Below are 24,986 nucleotides of genomic sequence, written 5' to 3' on the forward strand. Positions count from 1 at the left end.
ACATTAAAAATAAACTAACTATTAGACCTATGTACGAAGGAATTGTCCTCTAGTGAATTATGAAAAATATTGAGGATGAAAGTTAGTTAAATAAGAAGTAGGTAGTAGATTTTTTTTATTATTTTAATTTAACTTCTCTAATTTAATAAGAGTTCAATTCGCTATAGTCAAGTTGACCTCGACCACATATTGACGTATTTCTGTCGAGTTTTTGACATTTTACTATTACTTATACTTGAAAGTGTATTTTATGTGACCTTTCTGTTATCTATGATGTATATTTCTTGTGTGTCTGATCTTTTCAAATGCCCTGCTATGCGTTAATGTGGTAAGTATTCGTCTAAACACAAATTTAGTAATTAATGTATTTTGAAGCATCGTTGCCGCGTTCATGATTATTTGTGGAAGAAATAAGGCACATGCGATAAGTTTCCAGCCAGTCCCTCCCTTCAGTGGTAATTTTCTCCAAGAAGTTGCTGATTTTGATAGTATAGTTGAACCAGAATCCAATCAGGAATCTGCCCCTAATGTCATTAAAATCAGAAATAGTATGAGTGACGAAGACAAACGATCAAGTGACAAAAGTGAAGAAATACCTTATCAAAACCATCCATATTACGCAGAAAACAATGACGAAAAAAGTTTTGCCGACGTTGATAAAATTAAAAGAGAGTTGGGTCAAATGGGCACGGTTTTTGTCAATAAATTTTTTGACAGTGATAGTGACCCAGAACGCGAAGAAAGAAGTTTTAAGGTAATTGAAGAAAGACCATTTTCTGACGAACCAAAAGAGGATGAGAACGAAAATGAGGACTCTCCAGAGGAAGCATTACGCAAAGATAAAGATTTTCAAGAAGAGCAATTGAAAGCAAAAAATCTTACCAACACCAGCAGACTACTTTTCGACGAAATTGAGAACGGAAAAGCAAATGGTAATGGGGAGGAAGATGAGGCATGTTGTGAAAATGAAGCAGAAAAAGGACAAGTAAAAGAATTAGTTGCACCAGCCCACCAAAAGGGTAAGAGAGAAGAGAGAATGTAGTTAGGGTGTAGGACAGTCAGTTCTTAGGTTTAGTTTTTTCTAACTGAGAATTGCCAACGTGTTGAAATAGGTTCCTATTGTCGACTTTTGTCCGTGTCATTTTACCTATGTCCATCTAATCATCAAAGAGAAAAATCAACATCGAATCTGTTCACTACACTTTGAAATAATAAGTAAAAATTACATTACGCTTTAATAATATTTGTTCTGAAGAGAACATACATCGTTATTATTGTTATCGTTAATTGTTTGTGTTTTACAATACTAATAATGCTCTTCTGACAATGTATTACTTAAATTTTACTTTACAGGCAAACCCGGAAATCCCGATCTCTTAGAAATGCATTTTTATAAATATTTGCCTGAAACTGGAAAAGTTAAAATCGCACCTGAAGACAAAAAATCAGTGTTGATAAATTTGTACCCAGAAGATAAAACAAACAAAAAGGGATTTCAAATTCCGGAAAAATATGACTATATTGCTCTTTTATCGAAAGACAACAAATTTGTACAGGTTCCTGCTGTGAAATTTACAGTAGTGCCAGGGGAAAGTGCAAACAGACGAAGAAGAAGTGATCAATTTGAGCCGTTTTATATTTCTAGATACAGAAAATATCCTCAATCCCTTAAATTTCAACCGCCTGACAACCTATACCACACTGCTTTTAAAGGAGTATGTCCTTCACACTGGAGTCACGTACCTATACTCTTTATCAACACTATACCTGGTCTACAAAGACGATTTGGTAACAAAGTATACAAAAGGTCCTCAGATATGGATCTTGCCGACAATAAATACCTTCGCGAAGCGAATTTGTTAATTCAGAATGTCAATACGTCTTTAAGGATGGGTTTAACTGATAATAAGAAACCCATGTCTGTCGATGCTGGTGTTTTGGTTAATCCGAAATATGAAAGTTCAACGAACCAAAGATCTAAACTCTATGACAAAAAATCATTCAAAAAAGAAGTCAATGATGAATTTGATAATAGTAGAAATAATTTGGAATCAGAATTATCTACCAACGATTTATCACTGTCGTCAGCAAAAGAAAATAATTTGGTGAATAACAACGAAATGGATATAAACAAAGGCGAGAACTTAGTAAGAAATGAAATTACTTCTATAGATTCCTCATCACATAAAGAGAATAGTGAAGATAATGCTGCACTTAGTAAAAATGAAATAAACCTTGTAACCACGCTACCAAACAGAGACGATAGTTTGATCAAAAATATTATCAATCCTCTAGAAATTGATAAAGCAAACATGTTACAAAAAACTGACGTTAATCCAGCAGAAATTATACAAAATAAAGACGACAGTCTGACGAAGAGTGAATTAAGCTCTTTAGATGTTCTAACTAACAATGTCAACAGTTTGATTGACAGCGAGATAGGTTCTTTAAATTTCAAAGACAACGGTTTAGCTAAAAGTGAAATAAACTCTTTAGATATTTCACCAAGTAAAGATAACAATTTGATTAAAGACGAACTTAATTCTTTAGATTTTACATCAAATAAAGACAGTAGTTTAATAAAAAACGACATCGGTACCATTGATTTTCCCTCCAGCAAAGACAACACTTTGATAAAAAGTGAAGTTGGTTCCCTGGACGTTTCGTCGAACAACGATCCTAGTCCAATTAAAAGTGAGATCAATCCTTTAAACAATTTGATCAAAAGTGAGGTTAGTCCAATGGATATGTCATCGAACAACGATCCCAGTGCCATTAAAAATGAGATCAATCCCTTAAATAAAGGCCTGAGTAGAAATGAGATCCAACCTTTAGACAAAAGTTTAGTTAAAAGTGATATTAGTCTTGTCGACAAAGATTTAGTCAAAAATGATATTAGTCTTGTCGACAAAGGTTTACTAAAAAATGATGTCAGCTTTGCCGGTAAAGGTTTGGTCAGAAATGATGTTAGTCTTGTAGACAACGGTTTAATAAAAAATGAGGTTAGTTCATTAGAAGGATCAAGTAAGGTCAACAGTTTTATAAAAAATGAAATTAGCCCTTCGGAAGTTTCTGAAAACAAAGATAGTAATTTAATTAAAAGTGAAGTTAGTACTTTGGAGCTCACACCACATAAGAGTGATAGTTTTGTAAAAAACGAAATTAGTCCTATGGAAGTGGCGCCGGGTAAAATAGATACATTTGTGAACAACGGGTTCAATCCTATGGAAATAACACCACAAAAATCAAACGGTTTAGTAAATAATATTAACAATCCAATGAATGTTGGAAGAAGCAGTAAAAACAGGTTTGTGAAAAGTGAAGTTAGTCCAGTGGAAAATACATTCAAGGCAAAAAATTTGATAAAGAATGATATTTCATCATTAGAAATAGGATCTAATAAAGATAGTGGGGAAGATGTTGTGGGAAACAATGAAATAGACAAAGCCATGGAATTGGTTACCAACAATGACGGGCTGTCAGATCCATTTGTTAAGAATGAGATTAATCCTGTCTATGTACCAAATGATAACCCATACTTAGATAATATGCTAGACAATAAAGTTAATGATTTGTCTGAGAATGTGATGAACAGTGATAATCATAACGCGGAACAATCCGAAAATGTAGTACAAAATAAGAATGAACAAAATTCAAACAATATGATTAACAAACAAGACATGGTGAGTATTAAAACAATTGTTACTTTAAATAACACCTGAAAAAAGTATTGAATGTTAATTATTTTTTTTTTTTTTGATTGAAAATTTCTAAGTTATTAACGAATTATTTTTGTTTTGTTTTTATATAAATTTAAAATATTCAGTTAGAATTATTAGAAATTTTGCTTAAATACAAAAGTAGTACCGTATTAGATAGTTAACCATGGCATTATTTTACAATCTATTTTTTAAATTCACAGATGTCAAGTGCCTACTTAATTGATCTTCTTAAAAACGTCGACATGCTGAAAAAATCGGATCCCAATTTTAAATTTATCTCCCAAAATAAAGAGAAAAATATGAATCGTTTGATCGATGAGCCAGAAAAAGAAGGGGGAAGCAGCACCTGTGAATTTCCAGATTTTGCGATGACCACAACTTCAACAACTGCACTGGAAATTGGTCTAACACCTGCTCAGGTGGACCAAGAGTCAAAAGTACCTGATGAATCAAACGTCAACAATCCTGCACCTGCTAGTGTCATTCCTAATATTCCACTTTCAACACACCATGTGAATGAATTACCCGAAAATGGCTTAAGTACTCCACTTCCAAAGGCGCCTGTACCTTCCCATGCTCCTTCCGATATGAATAACACAAATGGAGTGGTAATAAATGAATCAACGTCAAAAGGAAATGTGTCTGCACAAAATCAGTTAGCCGCAAATGAAACAATGTATGAGGATGAAAATGATGTCGGTAATATTCTGGACTTATTAGGAAGTAACACAACTATTTGCACCACAGTTGGTACTACGGAAGGAAAGGGAGGTAAAGGAACCTCGTCAACCACTTCTGCAACAACAGGTCATATAAGTATGAGCGTCACGTCCGTTCCCACAATTTCCGCAGGCGTAATTAATTCAACTCCTACTGTAGGTACCGTAGTTTACGAAAAAACCACTTGTGGTAAGAGTACAACCCAAGCCGCTCCTAGCACAACACTAAGTTTAGTAGCCAAAGGCAAAAGTGCTTTATTAAATCAATTACACAATCTACAAAAAGACCTGAAACTAGTTTTTGAAGTACAGAATATACTCAGCGGATCCAAAAAACAACAAGAAAAAAAGAACAAGAGACGTAAAAGAGAAATATTTCAAAAATACAGACTAAGAAGAAAATGCAAGAATTCGAAAAATAAAAGTCAACTTCAAACTGCATCGAAACTAAATCCTATACAGGAAGTTCAGGCCTTGGGAAAAATTTTACAGTGGAAAGCAAAAAATGAAGGCGAAACGACTACCAACTGCAAACGAACAAAACGATTCTTATTTAAGAAACGGCGCAAGAAGAAAAGGAAGAAGAAAAAGAAGAAGAAGAAGAGGAAGAAGAAGAAGAAGTGGTGGAAGCGTGTATTCGGCCACCCTGCGGACCAACGACATTTTTTAGGCACGCTCTCTCAAAATTTCCTTTGACTTTGCGCGATTCCAGGCAAGTTAGACCGAGTAGTTCTAGTGTAGTGCGAAATAGAAAAGTAAGTCAAGTCAAACGGCAATTGGATGATGAAGGCGGTGTTTGGGAATGGTTTAATTGGCCAACTGGAAAAAGATTCGAACTAACTTCTAGTGAAACATATGCTGAACCCATGGAAACTACAACGTCGTTAAATGTTTTGAACGAGGTGCAACATGTGTTAGACGAGGTAGAACCAGCACCAAGAATGACAGTTAAAACTACAACTACTGAATTGCCCTTAAATCAGCTTAAAAGTGCATTAAATTCTTTAGAACAAAATGATGTAGAGGAAAATATAAATGAAAATAGTGATGTTGCACAAAAACAAGAACATATTATTAATGAAGTCGCACAAATGGTCACCAAAATTCAGCAAAGTAATGAAGAAGAAGAACCCCTGTACTCCACCCAACGCACCTTCGACGAATTATTAAATTCTGAAGTTTGGAATGTTCTTGAAAACTCATCACGGTTACTTTATCTTCCTACCACTGAAGTTTATAATAAGGCACCACAGGTTGAAAAATCTACGAAATATACAAGCGAAAGACATCATACAAACAAAAATATGCACGAACATTATATCGGCAACAAAGTTCATCATGTTACTATGATACACAAAGAAGAGTCCTTTAAAAACTATCCACACAAGGAAAAAACATCGGAACACACAACCATAAAATTAGGAAAAGGTACAGATAAATCTGTCCACGAAAAGTATGCCGGCAATCAATTACAGCACGTCACAGTTAATCAACATCACGATGTAGATCAGTTTTCATCAGAGTCTCCAAAAATAAACCAACGTGGGCAGTTAATGCATTATACCAATAAAAGAAGACGTACATCTTCGGAAACACCCTCTACACACCAACCTGTCAGTTTATCAGAAGCAGGGAATTCATTGATAGGTGAGTTTCATAACAAACATGAAACATCTACCTTATGTGTTCTTTGTAACAAAGGACAAGAAATTCCTGGTACATATGAAGCAGCTGAAAGTGAAGCAACAACACAAGAAAAAAATGTTGCGCTCAATGCAGATCGTACAACCAGAGTACAAGAAGGTACAGAAAAAGCAACGTTATTTTTGGATGAACTTCATAAGGGACATGGTCAGAGAATGCACTATACCAATAAAAGAAGACGTACATCTACGGAAACACCCTCAACACATCAACCTGTCAGTTTGTCAGAAGCAGGGAATTCATTCATAGATGAGTTTCATAACAAACATGAAACATCTACCTTATGTGTTCTTTGTAACAAAGGACAAGAAATTCCTGGGACATATGAAGCAGCTAAAAATGAAGTAACAACACAAAAAACAAATATGGTGCCCACTGCAGGTCACACAACCGGAGTAAAAGAAGGTACAGAAAAAACAACGTTATTTTTTGATGAACTTCATAAGGGAGATGGGCAGAGAATGCACTATACCAATAAAAGAAGACGTACATCTACGGAAACACCATCTACACATCAACCTGTGAGTTTATCAGAAGCAGGAAATTCATTCATAGATGAGTTTCATAACAAACATGAAACATCTACCTTATGTGTTCTTTGTAAAAAAGGAGAGGAAATACCGGGAACATACGCGGAAGCTAAAAGTCAAACAACTGAAAAGGAATTAGTAAAATCATCAAAAACTAAACAAGAAAGTAAATTAACGACAAAAGTAAGTGAAAAAAAGATAAAGGTTTCAGTGCAGGTGGAGCGAACGACAATACTTCCTGAAAGCACTAAGTCAGAGATGACACATAAATATACGGAACGCATAACAAAACTAAACAAACCAGAGGAAAAAATTACAACTCAAAAACCAGCTACCACTGAAAAAACAGTACATGTGGCAGTAAAGGAAAAAGAAGAAGAAGCAACAACTGAAGTGGCTAAAAATAAAGCGACAGCAAATAAAGAAGAAAGTGCCACATCTAAAGCTACTGAAGGTGGTGTGATTTCGTCACAAATTACCCGGGAAAATGAGATAAAAAGTAGCAAAGGAGAAGAAGGTGGCACAACAAAAATTTTTACAAATTCGGAAGCATTACATACTTCAATACAATCTACGAAAATAATAAACAAAGAGGCAGAAAGTATAACAACAGAAAAAAAGGGAGGAGCAACAAAAGAAGAAGGGCAAATTGTTCAAAGTGGAGCAACAACACCATATGCTACAACAGAACACAAAGGAGAATTACACAAAGAGGAAGAAGGTGCAACAAAATATAAAGAAGAAGAAGCAAGCAAGAAGACAGAAAGTGTAACAACTGAAAAAGCTGAAGGCGGTTCGCCGAGAGCACAAACAACAAAACAACACGAAGGTACAGAAACCAAAGTGCAGGAAGTGGGTACTACACAATTAAGCGAAGATGTCGAAATTACAGTTGTTGCTGCAACAGACTATATCGAAGAAGTGAGCAAAGAAGCAGAAATTGTAACAAGTGAAGAAGTTGAAGGTGGTATCACTACAATGCAAGCAGAAAAAGAACACGAAGGAGAAGAGACTAAGGAGGAATCAGTTGCTACGACTCAGTTAGTTGAGGGTGGCGCAACACCAGCTTCCGCCGTGACAGAACATGTTGAAGAACTCAGCAAAGAAGCAGAAGCTGTGACAACTGCAGTAGTTAAAGGAGGTGCGACCACACTACAAGCAGGAAAAGAACATGAAGAAAATACCAAAGAGGAACAAGTTGTCACAACACAAGTAGCTGAGGGTGGCGCGACGACAGCTCACGCTGCGAAAGAAAATGGAGAAGAACTAAACAAGGGGGCACAAGCTGTGACAACTGAAGTAGTTGAAAGTGGCGCGACCACAGTACAAGCAGGAAAAGAAAACGGAGGGGAAGAGACCAAAGAGGAAGCAGTTGGCACAACACAATTAGCCGAAGGAGGCGCAACGACAGCTCACGCTGTGGCAGAACACGAAGAAGAAGTACGCAAGGAAGAAGAAATTGTAACAACTGAAGTAGTTGAAGGTGGTGCGACCACAGCACAAGCAGGAAACGAACACGAAGCGGAAGAGACCAAAAAGGAAGCAGTTGGCACAACAAAACTAGTTGAAGGTGGTGCGACGACAAAACATGCTGCGACAGAACATGGAAAAGAAGTAAATACGGAGGCAGAAGCTGTCACAACTGAAGAAGTTCAAGGTGGTGCGACCACAGGGCTAGCAGGAAAAGAACAAGAAGGGGAAGAGACCAAGGAGGAAGAAGTTGCCACAACACAACTAGTTGAAAGTGGTGCGACGACAGCACATGTTGCGACAGAACATGGAGAAAAAGTTAATAAGGAGGCAGAAGCTGTGACAACTGAAGTAGTTGAAGGTGGTGGGACCACTGAAGAAGCGGGAAACGAACACGAAGAGGAAAAGACCAAAGAGGAAGAAGTTGGCACAACACAACTAGTTGAAGGTGGTGCGGCGACAGCTCATGTTGGGACAGAACATGGAGAAGAAGTAAGCAAGAAGACAGAAGCTGTCACAACTGGAGAAGTTCAAGCTGGTGCGACCACAGTACAAGCAGGAAAAGAACACGAAGGGGGAGAGACCAAGGAGGAACAAGTTGGCACAACACAACTAGTTGACGGTGGTGCAACGACAGCTCATGTTGCGACAGAACATGGAGAAGGGGTAAGCACGGAGGCAGAAGCTGTCACAACTGAAGAAGTTCAAGGTGGTGCGACCACCGTACAAGCAGGAAAGGAACATGAAGGGGAAGAGACCAAGGAGGAAAAACTTGGCACAACAAAATTAGTAGAAGCAGGCGAAACGACAGCTCACGTTGTGGCAGAACACGAAGAAGAAGTAAGCACGGAGGCAGAAGTTGTGACAACCGAAGTAGTTGAAGGTGGTGCGACCACAGTACAGGCAGGAAAAGAACAAGAAGGGGAAGAGATCAAGGAGGAAGAAGTTGCCACAACACAACTAGTTGAAGGTGGTGCGACGACAGCTCATGTTGCGACAGAACATGGAGAAGAAGTCAGCAAGGAGGCAGAAGCTGTCACAACTGAAGAAGTTCAAGGTGGTGCGACCACCGTACAAGCAGGAAAGGAACATGAAGGGGAAGAGACCAAGGAGGAAAAACTTGGCACAACAAAATTAGTAGAAGCAGGCGAAACGACAGCTCACGTTGTGGCAGAACACGAAGAAGAAGTAAGCACGGAGGCAGAAGCTGTGACAACCGAAGTAGTTGAAGGTGGTGCGACCACAGTACAGGCAGGAAAAGAACAAGAAGGGGAAGAGATCAAGGAGGAAGAAGTTGCCACAACACAACTAGTTGAAGGTGGTGCGACGACAGCTCATGTTGCGACAGAACATGGAGAAGAAGTCAGCAAGGAGGCAGAAGCTGTCACAACTGAAGAAGTTCAAGGTGGTGCGACCACAGTACAGGCAGGAAAAGAACACGAGGGGGAAGAGATCAAACAGGAAGAAGTTGGCACAACACAACTAGTTGAAGGTGGTGCGACGACAACTCATGTTGCGACAGAACATGGAGAACATGTAAGCAAGGAGGCAGAAGCTGCCAAAACTGAAGTAGTTGAAGGTGGTGGGATCACAGTACAAGTAGGAAAAAAACACGAAGGCGAAGAGATCAAAGAGGAAGAAGTTGGCACAACACAACTAGTTGATGGTGGTGCGACGACAGCTCATGTTGCGACAGAACATGGAGAAGAAGTCAGCAAGGAGGCAGAAGCTGTCACAACTGAAGAAGTTCAAGGTGGTGCGACCACAGTACAGGCAGGAAAAGAACACGAGGGGGAAGAGACCAAAGAGGAAGCAGTTGGCACGACACAACTAGCTGAAGGTGGTGCGACAACAGCTCATGTTGCGACAGAACATGGAGAAGAAGTAAGCAAGGAGGCAGAAGCTGTCACAACTGAAGAAGTTCAAGGTGGTGCGACCACAGTACAGGCAGGAAAAGAACACGAGGGGGAAGAGACCAAAGAGGAAGCAGTTGGCACGACACAACTAGCTGAAGGTGGTGCGACAACAGCTCATGTTGCGACAGAACACGCAGAAGAAGTAAGCAAGGAGGAAGAAGCCGTCACAACTGGAGAAGTTCAGGCTGGTGCGACCACTGTACAAGTAGGAAAAGAACACGAAGGCAAAGGGATCAAAGAGGAAGAAGTTGGCACAACGCAACTAGTTGAAGGTGGTGCGACGACAGCTCACACTGTGACACAACACGAAGAAGAAGTTAGCAAGGAGGAAGAAATTGTAACAACTGAAGTAGTTGAAGGTGGTGCGACCACAGAACAGGCAGGAAAAGAACACGAGGGGGAAGAGACCAGAGAGGAATCAGTTGGCACAACACAACTAGTTGAAGGTGGTGCGACGACAGCTCATCTTGCGACAGAACATGGAGAAGAAGTAAGTACGGAGGCAGAAGCTCTGGCAACTGAAGTAGTTGAAGGTGGTGGGACCACAGAACAAGTAGGAAAAGAACACGAAGGGGAAGAGAACAAAGAGGAAGAAGTTGGCACAACACAACTAGTTGAAGGTGGTGCGACCACAGTTCATGTTGCGACAGAACTCGAAGAAGAAGTAAGCAAGGAGGAAGAATTTGTAGCAACTGAAGCAGTTGAAGGTGGGGCGACCACATTACAAGCAGGAAAAGAACACGAAGGGGAAGAGACCAAAGAGGAAGAAGTTGGCACAACACAACTAGTTGAAGGCGGTGCGACGACAGCTCATGTTGTGACAGAACATGGAGAAGAATTAAGCACGGAGGCAGAAGTTATGACAACTGAAGTAGTTGAGGGTAGTGGGACCACAGAACAAGCAGTAAAAGAACTCGAAGAAGAAGAGACCAAGGAGGAAGAAGTTGCTACAACACAACTAGTTGAAGGTGGTGCGACGACAGCTCATGTTGCGACAGAACATGGAGAAGAAGTCAGCAAGGAGGCAGAAGCTGTCACAACTGAAGAAGTTCAAGGTGGTGCGACCACAGTACAGGCAGGAAAAGAACACGAGGGGGAAGAGATCAAAGAGGAAGAAGTTGGCACAACACAACTAGTTGAAGGTGGTGGGACCACAGTACAAGCAGGAAAAGAACACGAGGGGGCAGAGACCAAAGAGGAGGCAGTTGGCACAACACAACTAGTTGAAGGTGGTGCGACGACAGCCCATGTTGCGACAGAACATGGAGAAGAAGTAAGCAAGGAGGCAGAAGCTGTGACAACTGAAGTAGTTGAAGGTGGTGGGACCACAGGACAAGCAGGAAAAGAACAAGAAGGGGAAGAGACCAAGGAGGAAGTAGTTGCCACAACACAACTAGTTGAAGGTGGTGCGACGACAGCTCATGTTGCGACAGAACATGGAGAAGAATTAAGCACGGAGGCAGAAACTATGACAACTGAAGTAGTTAAGGGTGGTGGGACCACAGAACAAGCAGTAAAAGAACTCGAAGAAGAAGAGACCAAGGAGGAAGAAGTAGGCACAACACAACTAGTTGAAGGTGGTGCGACGACAGCTCATTTTGCAACAGAACATGGAGAAGGGGTAAGCACGGAGGCAGAAGCTGTCACAACTGAAGAAGTTCAAGGTGGTGCGATCACCGTACAACCAGGAAAGGAACATGAAGGGGAAGAGACCAAGGAGGAAGAACTTGGCACAACACAATTAGTGGAAGGAGGCGCAACGACAGCTCACGTTGTGGCAGAACACGAAGAAGAAGTAAGCACGGAGGCAGAAGCTGTGACAACCGAAGTAGTTGAAAGTGGTGCGACCACAGTACAGGCAGGAAAAGAACACGAGGGGGAAGAGACCAAAGAGGAAGCAGTTGGCACAACACAACTAGTTGAAAGTGGCGCGACGACAGCTCATGTTGCGACAGAATATGGAGAAGAAGTAAGCACGGAGGCAGAAGCTGTCACAACTGAAGTAGTTGAAAGTGGTGGGACCACAGGACAAGCAGGAAAAGAACACGAAGGGGAAGAGACCAAAGAGGAAAAAGTTGGCACGACACAACTAGTTGAAGGTGGTGCGACGACAGCTCATGTTGCGACAGAACATAGTGAAGAAGTAAGCAAGGAGGAAGAAATTGTAACAACTGAAGAAGTTCAAGGTGGTGCGACCACTGTACAAGAAGGAAAAGAACACGAAGGGGGAGAGAACAAGGAGGAAGAAGTTGGCACAACACAACTAATTGAAGGTGGGGCGACGACAGCTCATGTTACGACAGAACACGAAGAAGAAGTAAGCAAGGAGGAAGAATTTGTAACAACTGAGGCAGTTGAAGGTGGAGCGACCACAGGACAAGCAGGAAAAGAACACGAAGGGGAAGAGACCAAGGCAGAAGAAGTTGGCACAACACAACTAGTTGAAGGTGGTGCGACGACAGCTCATGTTGCGATAGAACATGGTGAAGAAGTAAGCAAAGAGGCAGAAGCCGTCACAACTGGAGAACATCATGCTGGTGCGACCACTGTACAAGTTGGAAAAGAACACGAAGAGGAAGGGACCAAACTGGAAGAAGTTGGCACAACACAATTAGGAGAAGGGGGCGCAACGACAGCTCACGCTATCACAGAACACGAAGAAGAAGTAAGCAAAGAGGAAGAAATTGTAACAACTGAGGTAGTTAAAGGTGGTGCGACCACAGTACAGGGAGGAAAAGAACACGAAGGGGAAGAAACCAAGGAAGAAGAAGTTGGCACAACACAACTAGTCGAAGGTGGTGCGACGACAGCTCATGTTGCGACAGAACACGGAGAAGAAATAAGCAAGGAGGCAGAAGCTGTCACAACTGAAGTAGTTGAAGGTGGTGGGACCACAGAACAAGCAGGAAAAGAACACGAAGGGGAAGAGACCAAAGAGGAAAAAGTTGGCACGACACAACTAGTTGAAGGTGGTGCGACGACAGCTCATGTTGCGACAGAACATGGTGAAGAAGTAAGCAAGGAGGAAGAAATTGTAACAACTGAAGAAGTTCAAGGTGGTGCGACCACTGTACAAGAAGGAAAAGAACACGAAGGGGGAGAGAATAAGGAGGAAGAAGTTGGCACAACACAACTAATTGAAGGTGGGGCGACGACAGCTCATGTTGCGCCAGAACACGAAGAAGAAGTAAGCAAGGAAGAAGAAATTGTAACAACTGAGGTAGTTGAAGGTGGTGCGACCACAGTACAGGCAGGAAAAGAACACGAAGGGGAAGAGACCAAGAAAGAAGAAGTTGGCACAACACAACTAGTGGAAGGTGGTGCGACGACAGCTCATGTTGCGACAGAAAACGGAGAAGAAGTAAGCAAAGAGGCAGAAGCCTTCACAACTGAAGAAGTTCAGGCTGGTGCGACCACTGTACAAGTTGGAAAAGAACACGAAGGGGAAGGGACCAAACAGGAAGAAGTTGGCACAACACAATTAGGTGAAGGAGGCGCAACGACAGCTCACGCTATGACAGAACACGAAGAAGAAGTAAGCAAGGAGGAAGAAATTGTAACAACTGAAGAAGTTCAAGGTGGTGCGACCACTGTACAAGAAGGAAAAGAACACGAAGGGGGAGAGAACAAGGAGGAAGAAGTTGGCACGACACAACTAGTTGAAGGTGGTGCGACAACAGCTCATGTTGCGACAGAACATGGTGAAGAAGTAAGCAAGGAGGAAGAAATTGTAACAACTGAAGAAGTTCAAGGTGGTGCGACCACTGTACAAGAAGGAAAAGAACACGAAGGGGGAGAGAATAAGGAGGAAGAAGTTGGCACAACACAACTAATTGAAGGTGGGGCGACGACAGCTCATGTTGCGCCAGAACACGAAGAAGAAGTAAGCAAGGAAGAAGAAATTGTAACAACTGAGGTAGTTGAAGGTGGTGCGACCACAGTACAGGCAGGAAAAGAACACGAAGGGGAAGAGACCAAGAAAGAAGAAGTTGGCACAACACAACTAGTGGAAGGTGGTGCGACGACAGCTCATGTTGCGACAGAACACGGAGAAGAAGTAAGCAAAGAGGCAGAAGCCTTCACAACTGAAGAAGTTCAGGCTGGTGCGACCACTGTACAAGTTGGAAAAGAACACGAAGGGGAAGGGACCAAACAGGAAGAAGTTGGCACAACACAATTAGGTGAAGGAGGCGCAACGACAGCTCACGCTATGACAGAACACGAAGAAGAAGTAAGCAAGGAGGAAGAAATTGTAACAACTGAAGAAGTTCAAGGTGGTGCGACCACTGTACAAGAAGGAAAAGAACACGAAGGGGGAGAGAACAAGGAGGAAGAAGTTGGCACGACACAACTAGTTGAAGGTGGTGCGACAACAGTTCATGTTGCGACAGAACATGGTGAAGAAGTAAGCAAGGAGGAAGAAATTGTAACAACTGAAGAAGTTCAAGGTGGTGCGACCACTGTACAAGAAGGAAAAGAACACGAAGGGGGAGAGAATAAGGAGGAAGAAGTTGGCACAACACAACTAATTGAAGGTGGGGCGACGACAGCTCATGTTGCGCCAGAACACGAAGAAGAAGTAAGCAAGGAAGAAGAAATTGTAACAACTGAGGTAGTTGAAGGTGATGCGACCACAGTACAGGCAGGAAAAGAACACGAAGGGGAAGAGACCAAGAAAGAAGAAGTTGGCACAACACAACTAGTGGAAGGTGGTGCGACGACAGCTCATGTTGCGACAGAACACGGAGAAGAAGTAAGCAAAGAGGCAGAAGCCTTCACAACTGAAGAAGTTCAGGCTGGTGCGACCACTGTACAAGTTGGAAAAGAACACGAAGGGGAAGGGACCAAACAGGAAGAAGTTGGCACAACACAATTAGGTGAAGGAGGCGCAACGACAGCTCACGCTATGACAGAACACGAAGAAGAAGTAAGCAAGGAGGAAGACATTGTAACAACTGAAGAAGTTCAAGGTGGTGCGACCACTGTACAAGAAGGAAAAGAACACGAAGGGGGAGAGAACAAGGAGGAAGAAGTTGGCACGACACAACTAGTTGAAGGTGGTGCGACAACAGCTCATGTTGCGACAGAACATGGTGAAGAAGTAAGCAAGGAGGAAGAAATTGTAACAACTGAAGAAGTTCAAGGTGGTGCGACCACTGTACAAGAAGGAAAAGAACACGAAGGGGGAGAGAATAAGGAGGAAGAAGTTGGCACAACACAACTAATTGAAGGTGGGGCGACGACAGCTCATGTTGCGCCAGAACACGAAGAAGAAGTAAGCATGGAAGAAGAAATTGTAACAACTGAGGTAGTTGAAGGTGGTGCGACCACAGTACAGGCAGGAAAAGAACACGAAGGGGAAGAGACCAAGAAAGAAGAAGTTGGCACAACACAACTAGTGGAAGGTGGTGCGACGACAGCTCATGTTGCGACAGAACACGGAGAAGAAGTAAGCAAAGAGGCAGAAGCCTTCACAACTGAAGAAGTTCAGGCTGGTGCGACCACTGTACAAGTTGGAAAAGAACACGAAGGGGAAAGGACCAAACAGGAAGAAGTTGGCACAACACAATTAGGTGAAGGAGGCGCAACGACAGCTCACGCTATGACAGAACACGAAGAAAAAGTAAGCAAGGAGGAAGAAATTGTAACAACTGAGGTAATTGAAGCTGGTGCGACCAGAGTACAGGTAGGAGAAGAACACAAAGGGGAAGAGACCAAGGCAGAAGAAGTTGGCACAACACAACTAATTGAAGGTGGTGCGACGACAGCTCATGTTGCGACAGAACACGGAGAAGAAGTAAGCAAGGAGGCTGAAGCTGTCACAACTGAAGAAGTTCAAGGTGGTGCCACCACTGTACAAGAAGGAAAAGAACACGAAGGGGGAGAGAACAAGGAGGAAGAAGTTGGCACAACACAATTAATTGAAGGTGGGGCGACGACAGCTCATGTTGCGCCAGAACACGAAGAAGAAGTAAGCAAGGAAGAAGAAATTGTAACAACTGAGGTAGTTGAAGGTGGTGCGACCACAGTACAGGCAGGAAAAGAACACGAAGGGGAAGAGACCAAGAAAGAAGAAGTTGGCACAACACAACTAGTGGAAGGTGGTGCGACGACAGCTCATGTTGCGACAGAACACGGAGAAGAAGTCAGCAAGGAGGCAGAAGTTGCCACAACTGAAATAGTTGAAGGTGGTGGGACCACAGTACAAGCAGGAAAAGAACACGAAGGGGAAGATATCAAAGAAGAAGCCGTTGGCACGACACAGCTAGCTGAAGGTGGTGCGACAACAGCTCATGTTGCGACAGACAATGGAGAAGAAGTAAGCAAGGAGGCAGAAGCTGTCACAACTGAAGAAGTTCAAGGTGGTGCGACCACAGTACAAACAGGAAAAGAACAAGAAGGTGAAGAGACCAAAGAGGAAGTAGTTGGCACAACACAACTAGTTGAGGGTGGTGCGACGACAGCTCATGTTGCGACAGAACATGGAGAAGAAATAAGCACGGAGGCAGAAGCTATGACAACTGAAGTAGTTGAGGGTGGTGGGACCACAGAACAAGCAGTAAAAGAACACGAAGAAGAAGAGACCAAGGAGGAAGAAGTTGGCACAACACAATCAGCGGAAGGGGGCACAATGACAACTCACGCTGTGGCAGAACACGAAGAAGAAGTGAGCATAGAGGAAGAAATTGTAACAACTGAGGTAGTTGAAGGTGGTGCAACCACAGTACAAGAAGGACAAGAACACGAAGGGGGAGGGAACAAGGAGGAAGAAGTTGGCACAACACAATTAGGAGAAGGGGGCGCAACGACAGCTCATGTTGCGACAGAACACGAAGAAGAAGTAAGCAAGGAGGAAGAATTTGTAACAACTGAGGCAGTAGAAGGTGGGGCGACCACAGGACAAGCAGGAAAAGAATACGAAGGGGAAGAGACCAAAGAGGAAGAAGTTGGCACAACACAACTAGTTGAAGGTGGTGCGACGACAGCTCATGTTGCAACAGAACATGGAGAAGAAGTAAACAAGGAGGCTGAAGCTGTCACAACTGAAGAAGTTCAAGGTGGTGCCACCACTGTACAAGAAGGAAAAGAACACGAAGGGGGAGAGAACAAGGAGGAAGAAGTTGGCACAACACAACTAGTTGAAGGTGGTGCGACGACAGCTCATGTTGCAACAGAACATGGAGAAGAAGTAAACAAGGAGGCTGAAGCTGTCACAACTGAAGAAGTTCAAGGTGGTGCGACTACCGTACAATCAGGAAAAGAACACGAAGGGGAAGAGACCAAGGAGGAAGAAGTTGGCACAACACAACCAGTTGAAGGTGGTGCGACAACAGCTCATGTTGCGACAGAACATGGAGAAGAATTAAGCACGGAGGCAGAAGCTATGACAACTGAAATAGTTGAGGGTGGTGGGACGACAGCTCATGTTGCGACAGAACACGGAGAAGAAGTAAGCAAGGAGGCAGAAGCTGTCACAACTGAAGTAGTTGAAGGTGGTGGGGCCACAGGACAAACAGGAAAGGAACACGAAGGGGAAGAGACCAAAGAGGAAGTAGTTGGCACAACACAACTAGTTGAGGGTGGTGCGACGACAGCTCATGTTGTGTCAGAACATGGAGAAGAAGTAAGCACGGAGGCAGAAGCTATGACAACTGAAGTAGTTGAGGGTGGTGGGACTACAGAACAAGCAGTAAAAGAACACGAAGGAGAAGAGACCAAGGAGGAAGAAGTTGGCACAACACAATCAGCGGAAGGGGGCACAATGACAGCTCATGTTGCGACAGAACACGAAGAAGAAGTAAGCAAAGAAGAAGAAATTGTAACAACTGAGGTAGTTGAAGGTGGTGCGACCACAGTACAGGTAGGAAAAGAACACGAAGGGGGAGAGAACAAGGAGGAAGAAGTTGGCACAACACAACTAATTGAAGGTGGGGCGACGACAGCCCATGTTGCGGCAGAACACGAAGAAGAAGTAAGCAAGGAGGAAGAATTTGTAACAACTGAAGCAGTTGAAGGTGGGGCGACCACAGGACAAGCAGGAAAAGAATACGAAGGGGAAGAGACCAAAGAGGAAGAAGTTGGCACAACACAACTAGTTGAAGGTGGTGCGACGACAGCTCATGTTGCGACAGAACATGGAGAAGAAGTAAGCATGGAGGCAGAAGCTGTCACAACTGAAGAAGTTCAAGGTGGTGCGACCACGGTACATGCCGGAAAAGAACAAGAAGGGGAAGAGACCGAGGTGAAAGAAGTTGGGACAACACAACTAGCTGTGAGTGGCGCTACGATAGTTCAGACTGCAATAGAACATGAAGAAGAATCAAGTAGGGAAGAAAAAGGTGGCACCACAACAGTATACGTTCTACGTGAGCATGAAGGAGAAGGAAACAAAGAGCAAGAAGCAGCCACCAAAGAAAAAGTGGTAGAAGTCTCTTCGAAACTATTTGAAACAACAGCACGTGAAGAACAAATGAGTAAGGAGCTAGAGGTTGCCACAATTGAAGTCATTACAGAGGAGGAAAGAATGTCACCCGTAGGAACCATTGCTGGACAGACTACTGTGAACAATTTACCTGGGGAGACTGTTCATCATACAACTCTTAATGCAAAAACTGTAATAGAATTTAATAATTTACACACAACAGGTAAATTTGCAGAAGCTACAGTTTATCTTGAAGATATTGTGAGTCAAACACCCGAAGAAGTCGTAGTTACATTTAAAACAATTTCATCTAACGATCAAAATTTAATACCTGGAACATTTAAACAAACTACAAATTTATTGTTGAAACATGAAACTGGAGTCGATAGGAAGTTAGGCAAGGGGACAGAAACAACTATGCAAGAAACTGCAGTCGGCAAGTTTAGTAAAAGGCATGAAACGACTGAATTACTAACTGAATTGCAAACTACGACAAGAAGAGGCACAGAAGTTATCCAGGAATTCGCTGAAGATGAAATGGAACACTTTTCAGAAAACCATGTGACACCATGTGAACTCTGTGAAACCGAAAGTAGGTTGAATAAAACTTCCACACCTCACAATGAAACTCAACAAACAGAATTGTCGTCAACAACAGAGGAAGTAGTTTCGAAATCAAATGAAACGAATTTTGCCAGTGATTTGAATGTGAAACATGTTACCAAGCTTGTTAATATTGAGGCTGCATCATCAACTGTAATTCCAGAATATGAAAAACAAGAAACTTCCAATGTAGAAACGCTTGAACATATTAGTCCCCATAGTTCCGTAATGCCGGAAGAATTAGAGTCAAAAATTCGTAACGAAAGTACAGAACATATGCTTGCAGAAACAGAAAAGGGAGAAAATATTAGCGACGAATATGAGGGAAACGAAGTGAGTAATATTTCTGAAATCCCTCAAACAAAAAAAGAAAAGACTACAGTTTCGGAAAGCGAGTCAACAACCGTGGTTTCGAAATCAAGTGAAGTGAATTTTGTTAGCGACTTAAATGTTTTGAAACATATTACCGAGTTTGGTAACACTGAAGTTATAACATCATCTGTAATTCTAGAAGATGAAGAATTAGAAACTTCCAACACAGAAGCGCTGGAACATGTTACTCGTCATAGTTCCATAATACCGGAAGAATTGGAGTCAAAAATCTTTAACGAAAGTACAGAACATTCACTTGCAACAGAAAGGGGAGAAAATGTTAGCAACGAATATGAGGAATACGAAGTGAGTAATCTTTCTGCAACCACTCAAACAAAAAAGGAAAGCGAGCCAGCAACTGTGGTTTCAAAATCAAGTGAAACGAATTTTGTTAGCGACCTGAATGTTTTGAAACATATTACCGAGTTTGGTAACACTGAAGTTGCAACATCATCTGTAATGCTAGAACATGAAGAGCAAGGAACTTCCAATGCAGAATTAGTGGAACATCATAGTTCCATAAAATCGGAAGAATTGGAGTTACAAATCTTTAACGAAAGTACAGAACATATGCTTGAAGAAACAGAAAAGGGAGAAAGTACTAACAGCGAATCTGAAGAATACGAAGTGAGTAATCTTTCTGAAACCACACAGAACAAAAACGAAAAGACTGGAGTTTCGGAAACCGAGTCAACAACAAATTTATTGCCGAAACAACAAACTGGAATCGGTAAAAAGTTTGACGAAGGGACAGCGACAACTTTGCAAGAAACTGCAGTCGGCAAGTTTAGTAAAGAGCAAGAAACAACCGAATTACTGACTGAATTACAGACTACGACAAGAAAAGGCACAGAAGTTATCCAGGAATTCGCTGAAGATGAAATGGAACACTTTTCAGAAAATAGTGTGACACCGTGTGAACTCTGTGAAACCGAAAGCATGTTCAATAAAACTTCTACACCTCAGACTAAAACTCAACAAACAGAGTTATCGTCAACAACAATGGAAGTAGTTTCAAAATCAAGTGAAACGAATTTTGCTATTGGTTCGAAACATTTTAACACTAAGGTTGCAACATCAAGCGTAATTCCAGAACATGAAGAACAAAAAACTTCCAACATAGAAACTCTGGAACATGTTAGTCATTATAGTTCCATAATACCGGAAGAACTGGAGTCAAAAATCCTTAACGAAAGTACAGAACATATGCTTGAAGGAACAGAAAAGGAAGAAAATACTAGTAACGAATACGACGAATACGAAGTGAGTAATATTTCTGAAATCACTCTAACAGAAAAAGAAAAAACTACAGTTTCGGAAAGCGAGTTTCATGAGTTACAACAAGTAACAGAATTCCCTAGTGTTCAAAATCAACTTACTGAAAAGTCGTCTTCGGTATCAATAGCGACTAACATAAGTGAAGAAGAATATGTTACTGAAGGTGTAACACCATTTTTTGAAACAGAGGAAGAAAACGGTTCTGAAACACTTAAAGAAACTGCTACGACGTACCCATATACAACAGTTAATGTAAGTGAAGAACAACATAAAAGTAAGGGTTCTAAGGCTTCCAACGTTTCAAATGCGCTAAAGTTCAGTACTACTGTCATGTTGCTGATTTCCTCTGTATATGGCAACCATACTGCTGGTACTGGGGGGACCACACACAAACCCACAACTCTTCCTTCTGTTTATGTTGACCTCCCTGTATTTTTACCAAATACGTCGACCTCTCACTTTCAAGAACATGCAACGGCGCATACTACTCCCTTAGAGAGTCATTTAATAAAAATCATGAGCAGTAACGTAACTGAAACATTGATACTCTTTCTAAGTGGACCAAACAATGAAGCTATGAAAAAATTAAATGGATCCAAGTGGGTAAGACGTTTGGGCCCGTCCGAAGCAAAGTATCAAGCTTACTCCGCGATTCCACCTTACGAAGCCATACCTTTAACAAAAATACCTTTTCCAAAGTATATAGGCTTGGATGAATGCACGAAAGGTGATTTTGAGAACAATAATAAGTGTTTCTGTTCGGTTGATAGTTTGTTGTCATCTCTGAAGCAAGGAGTAGTGGGGCAAAACACAACTGAACATTTGGCTTGTTTGAATTATCTTAAAGTTCACGGCGGGGTGACCATCGGGAATGAATCAGTGCCTCACATAAGAAAAAAAAGAAGTTACTGGTTTGGCAAATATGATGCCGAAATGAAAAGGGAAGCGATAGATTATACTAAGGGTTTTTTTAAGGAGGATTTCAAAATTCATAATACAGATGCTCGAATATATGCTTTGCCCGATTCAAGAGTGATATTACCATGTTTGAACAGAGACGAAGTTATTGAATATAATAGATATATGCAATATTACTGGACATTTGAAGATGAAGTCCGTATCAATGGTAATTTTTCAGCTGAAATATTTATGAAATTATATACTATTTTTACACAGATCATCAAATACAAGAAAATGAAGGTAACTTACTCATAGAAGATGTAATGCCTAAAGATAGTGGAAACTACACGTGCACAGTAAAATCGCGGCTCAATGAAAAAAGTAATATCGTACAAAAATATTACCATCAGCTGGTGATTGTGTCTACGCCCATATACAAAGTTACAACTAGTCTTATTTACGATCTAAAAGAACCGTGTGAATTAAGCGATGGTGATATTTTATCTATGTATTTGCCCAACATTCTAGATGGTCTTTTATGCGGATATCACGAAAAAATGTGCAAAATTGATGTTCGTCGACCGCTGTGCATTAACAGGGTTTGCTTTTCTAGGACTGCAAGTCTCAGTTTTGACCACCCCTTTTTTCCAGGAGGAAGAAAAACTGATAAACGTCACATTCACGGTAACAATGTTCACTTTAAAAGAAATTGTACCCATGATTGACATTAACAGTTGCAACTTAAACTGTCAAATGGAGCTATGCTCAAATCTTGCTGCAGTTTTAGTCAAAAATATTCAAACTTTTGCTAAGCTTACAGGTGGGTTTACATCCCTTAACAAATACATTAAAAACAATCTTTACAGTTTTTTCTAAACTCGCTCTTAAGGAACAAGATTTTAATCCAAAGAAAGTTGAACACTTGAAGAAGAAAGAAAAAGGACGGTGGTCAACACCACCTGTACTGATTGTCACTTGTCCCAGTGGATTTGGCGTAGAAAAAAAAGAACCTCGAATTTGTGGTAACCAAATCAAACACATTTTGCTGACGTTAAAAACGATTTCTTAGTTGTTTGTCCAAAAAATACGTACAATGTTGGCTCGGAATCTTACTGCAAAGAGTGTCCGGCTGGACAATACCAACCAATAGCTGGATCTAAGTCATGTTTGGTCTGTTCTTCCCCATTAGAAAATCGAGCATGTCTTCGGGTTCTGGTAAATTTTTCATGTGATAAGTTTTAAAGCTCTGTTGACTGTTCACTTTTAGTATGCGAACACTGAGTACTTCAAGATATATGTAGGTGTTGCTTTTGCGATAGTGTTGTTCCTTATTATCGTTATTTGCTATTGCACAAGAAATGGCACTGCGGACTCTTTAACCAACAGTAAAAGGCACGATTATGTATATACTATGTTAAGAAAGGATGCTGATGTAGAACGAGGGACGAATCAACCTTTATTAAAGAACACTAACAGAGGACACATAAGAAATACTGCTCCACCACAATTGCCACCCCGTGATTTTTAGTATACGGATATTTTAATTTTTATATTATTTATTTTTAAGAGAGTCAATACATTTTTTTTTTAATTTTGTGTTTACATGATTGCCGCAACTTCAGGGTTACCAATTTGTAACCAATCAAATTTTATTAATACTATTAGTCAAAACAAGCTGGTTGATTCAACTCATCTAGTTGTCTACTAAATCAGTTTGTTGAAGTTTTTGAATTAAATTATCATTCACTCAGATTCAAATATGTTGTTATTATCTCCACAACAGTAGTTTCTCCGGAAACGTGGCAGCGTGGCACATGTAAACTGCAGAGGAGTTAATTTGCTAACCCTCCCCAGCTCACGTTGTAAATTTTTATAAAATATAAAATGCAGCCGATAAAAAACAGGTACTTACCAGTCCCATGGGGATTACTCGAAACTCCTTTCTTCTTCGTCTTAGGAAATATAGGTCTTATGGTTCTTCTGCAAAATAGCGACATTTACCAAATCTAAAAGAATGATATTTACAATAATTTCCAATATATCTTAGTACAAAAATCCTGGAAACAGAATAACTATTACTTGGAACAACAAAGAACACTTTTAGAAAATTCTTAATAAGTGCAAATAAAATTATTCTGGATGTTGATGCCCAAACAGAAACTGTTGCATATTAGAACTAACTAAATCGTAATATTTTTAAGCGAAATGATGCATCTTTGAAAGCATCGAGTACAGCATCTGGGTGTGCCGTTACCATTATATTCTATAATGGTTAAAGCCTTATTTATGACTGTCCCATCACCGGCAGCAGTAATCTATTGTTAAGAAAATTAACTTTTAGACATCATAAAATCGAATTAGAACTGGGGAAACTGTAACGGAAAAATTTTAGTTGAATCTAATGACATGACATTATTACGCCTGAAATATTTGGAAAACATAACTACTAGTACGGCCCCTTCAGCACACAACACGTTTTTAAGGATTCTACCCTGTTTTTAAATGTATCCTTTTTTTAAAAGTCAAATTTTATGGAATCTACCCTGTTTTTCCAAAAATAGCCTTTTTGAAAAAAGTCAAAAAATTTTTAAGGAATCTATTATGGTTTTCCAAAGGTGAATTCGATTACGGTCAAACAAATTCACTTTTGAAAACGTTTAAAATTTAAGGATTTTACCCTGTTTTTAAAGGCATATTTAAAACTAACATTTTTAAAGATTGGCTCCATTTTCAAGGTAGTTTTAAAAAAGTAAAAAGAAAATATGGCTATAGACGCCTGAAAAAATAATAAGAGTATAACAGTGAAAATTTCTAAAGCTCATTATTATGCAGAAAACCACACATATCTACTAAATAAAAAAAAATGAAGCAAAAGTAAAAAAAAAGATAAAAAAAGTGTGTTAAGAAAAGTTATCTTGAAAACCTTGTTAACTCGGAATCGAAGATTCCCTCATGCGCCAAACGAATTTCTCTAATAATATTTTTTTATTTTCACGCGGTAGTTTTGACAATACAACAAAAGCAAATTTTTTTAATAGCGCAAGCTGAACTTCGAATAATCAAATTTTATCATTTTTCGAAAATCTGGATTTGTTTTATGGTATTTCAAAGGCGAGGGAAGTTCTGTCGAAATAACTTTGGGCTACTTTTTTTTCTTTTTAAAGGGTTTAAAAAATACCCCATAAATTATTCCCATTTGTGACCTTAATGGAAAAAATAACACTGACAGTTTAATTTTTTTTTATATTTTGCCTTTTTTTTCTTAATATATGTTCTTATTTCATTACAAAATACTTAAAACATGTTTAAAATGATAAATTCTTGTAGAGAAATATCGATTTTGAAATTAA

General features: G+C 40.6%; 2 protein-coding genes across 2 annotated transcripts; both read left to right on the top strand.

Annotated features, from left to right (window-relative positions):
* The first annotated feature begins 241 nt into the window (after positions 1 to 241).
* On the top strand, positions 242 to 5,138 carry LOC135144565 (GATA zinc finger domain-containing protein 14-like). The gene is made up of 5 exons (XM_064076586.1): positions 242 to 328; positions 376 to 1,019; positions 1,354 to 3,683; positions 3,923 to 4,538; positions 4,602 to 5,138. The coding sequence occupies exons 1-5, from the start codon at positions 306 to 308 to the stop codon at positions 5,135 to 5,137; spliced, it is 4,149 nt and encodes a 1,382-aa protein (XP_063932656.1). The 5' UTR covers positions 242 to 305; the 3' UTR covers position 5,138.
* On the top strand, positions 5,138 to 23,202 carry LOC135144607 (uncharacterized). The gene is made up of 7 exons (XM_064076634.1): positions 5,138 to 6,088; positions 6,143 to 21,862; positions 21,913 to 22,235; positions 22,288 to 22,456; positions 22,503 to 22,658; positions 22,706 to 22,851; positions 22,904 to 23,202. Exons 1-7 carry the CDS (start codon positions 5,308 to 5,310, stop codon positions 23,162 to 23,164), a joined length of 17,556 nt encoding a protein of 5,851 aa, XP_063932704.1. The 5' UTR covers positions 5,138 to 5,307; the 3' UTR covers positions 23,165 to 23,202.
* The last annotated feature ends 1,784 nt before the right edge of the window (positions 23,203 to 24,986 follow it).

Source organism: Zophobas morio, unplaced genomic scaffold (genome assembly GCF_036711695.1).
Source record: "Zophobas morio isolate AGI-343-1 ecotype UQ-CSIRO unplaced genomic scaffold, CSIRO_AGI_Zmor_V1 ptg000108l, whole genome shotgun sequence".
Lineage (NCBI taxonomy): Eukaryota > Metazoa > Arthropoda > Insecta > Coleoptera > Tenebrionidae > Zophobas > Zophobas morio.

What these genes read in the sequence shown, in the direction of transcription:
- LOC135144607 (XM_064076634.1), top strand. Translation starts at nt 5,308, where the DNA reads ATGGAAACTACAACGTCGTTAAATGTTTTGAACGAGGTGCAACATGTG. An exon ending in AACTTTTGCTAAGCTTACAG is followed by an intron (nt 22,457 to 22,502) that starts GTGGGTTTACAT and finishes CAATCTTTACAG; the next exon opens with TTTTTTCTAAACTCGCTCTT. An exon ending in GAGCATGTCTTCGGGTTCTG is followed by an intron (nt 22,852 to 22,903) that starts GTAAATTTTTCA and finishes GTTCACTTTTAG; the next exon opens with TATGCGAACACTGAGTACTT.
- LOC135144565 (XM_064076586.1), top strand. Translation starts at nt 306, where the DNA reads ATGCCCTGCTATGCGTTAATGTG. An exon ending in TGCACCAGCCCACCAAAAGG is followed by an intron (nt 1,020 to 1,353) that starts GTAAGAGAGAAG and finishes TTTACTTTACAG; the next exon opens with GCAAACCCGGAAATCCCGAT. An exon ending in TGCAACAACAGGTCATATAA is followed by an intron (nt 4,539 to 4,601) that starts GTATGAGCGTCA and finishes CTCCTACTGTAG; the next exon opens with GTACCGTAGTTTACGAAAAA.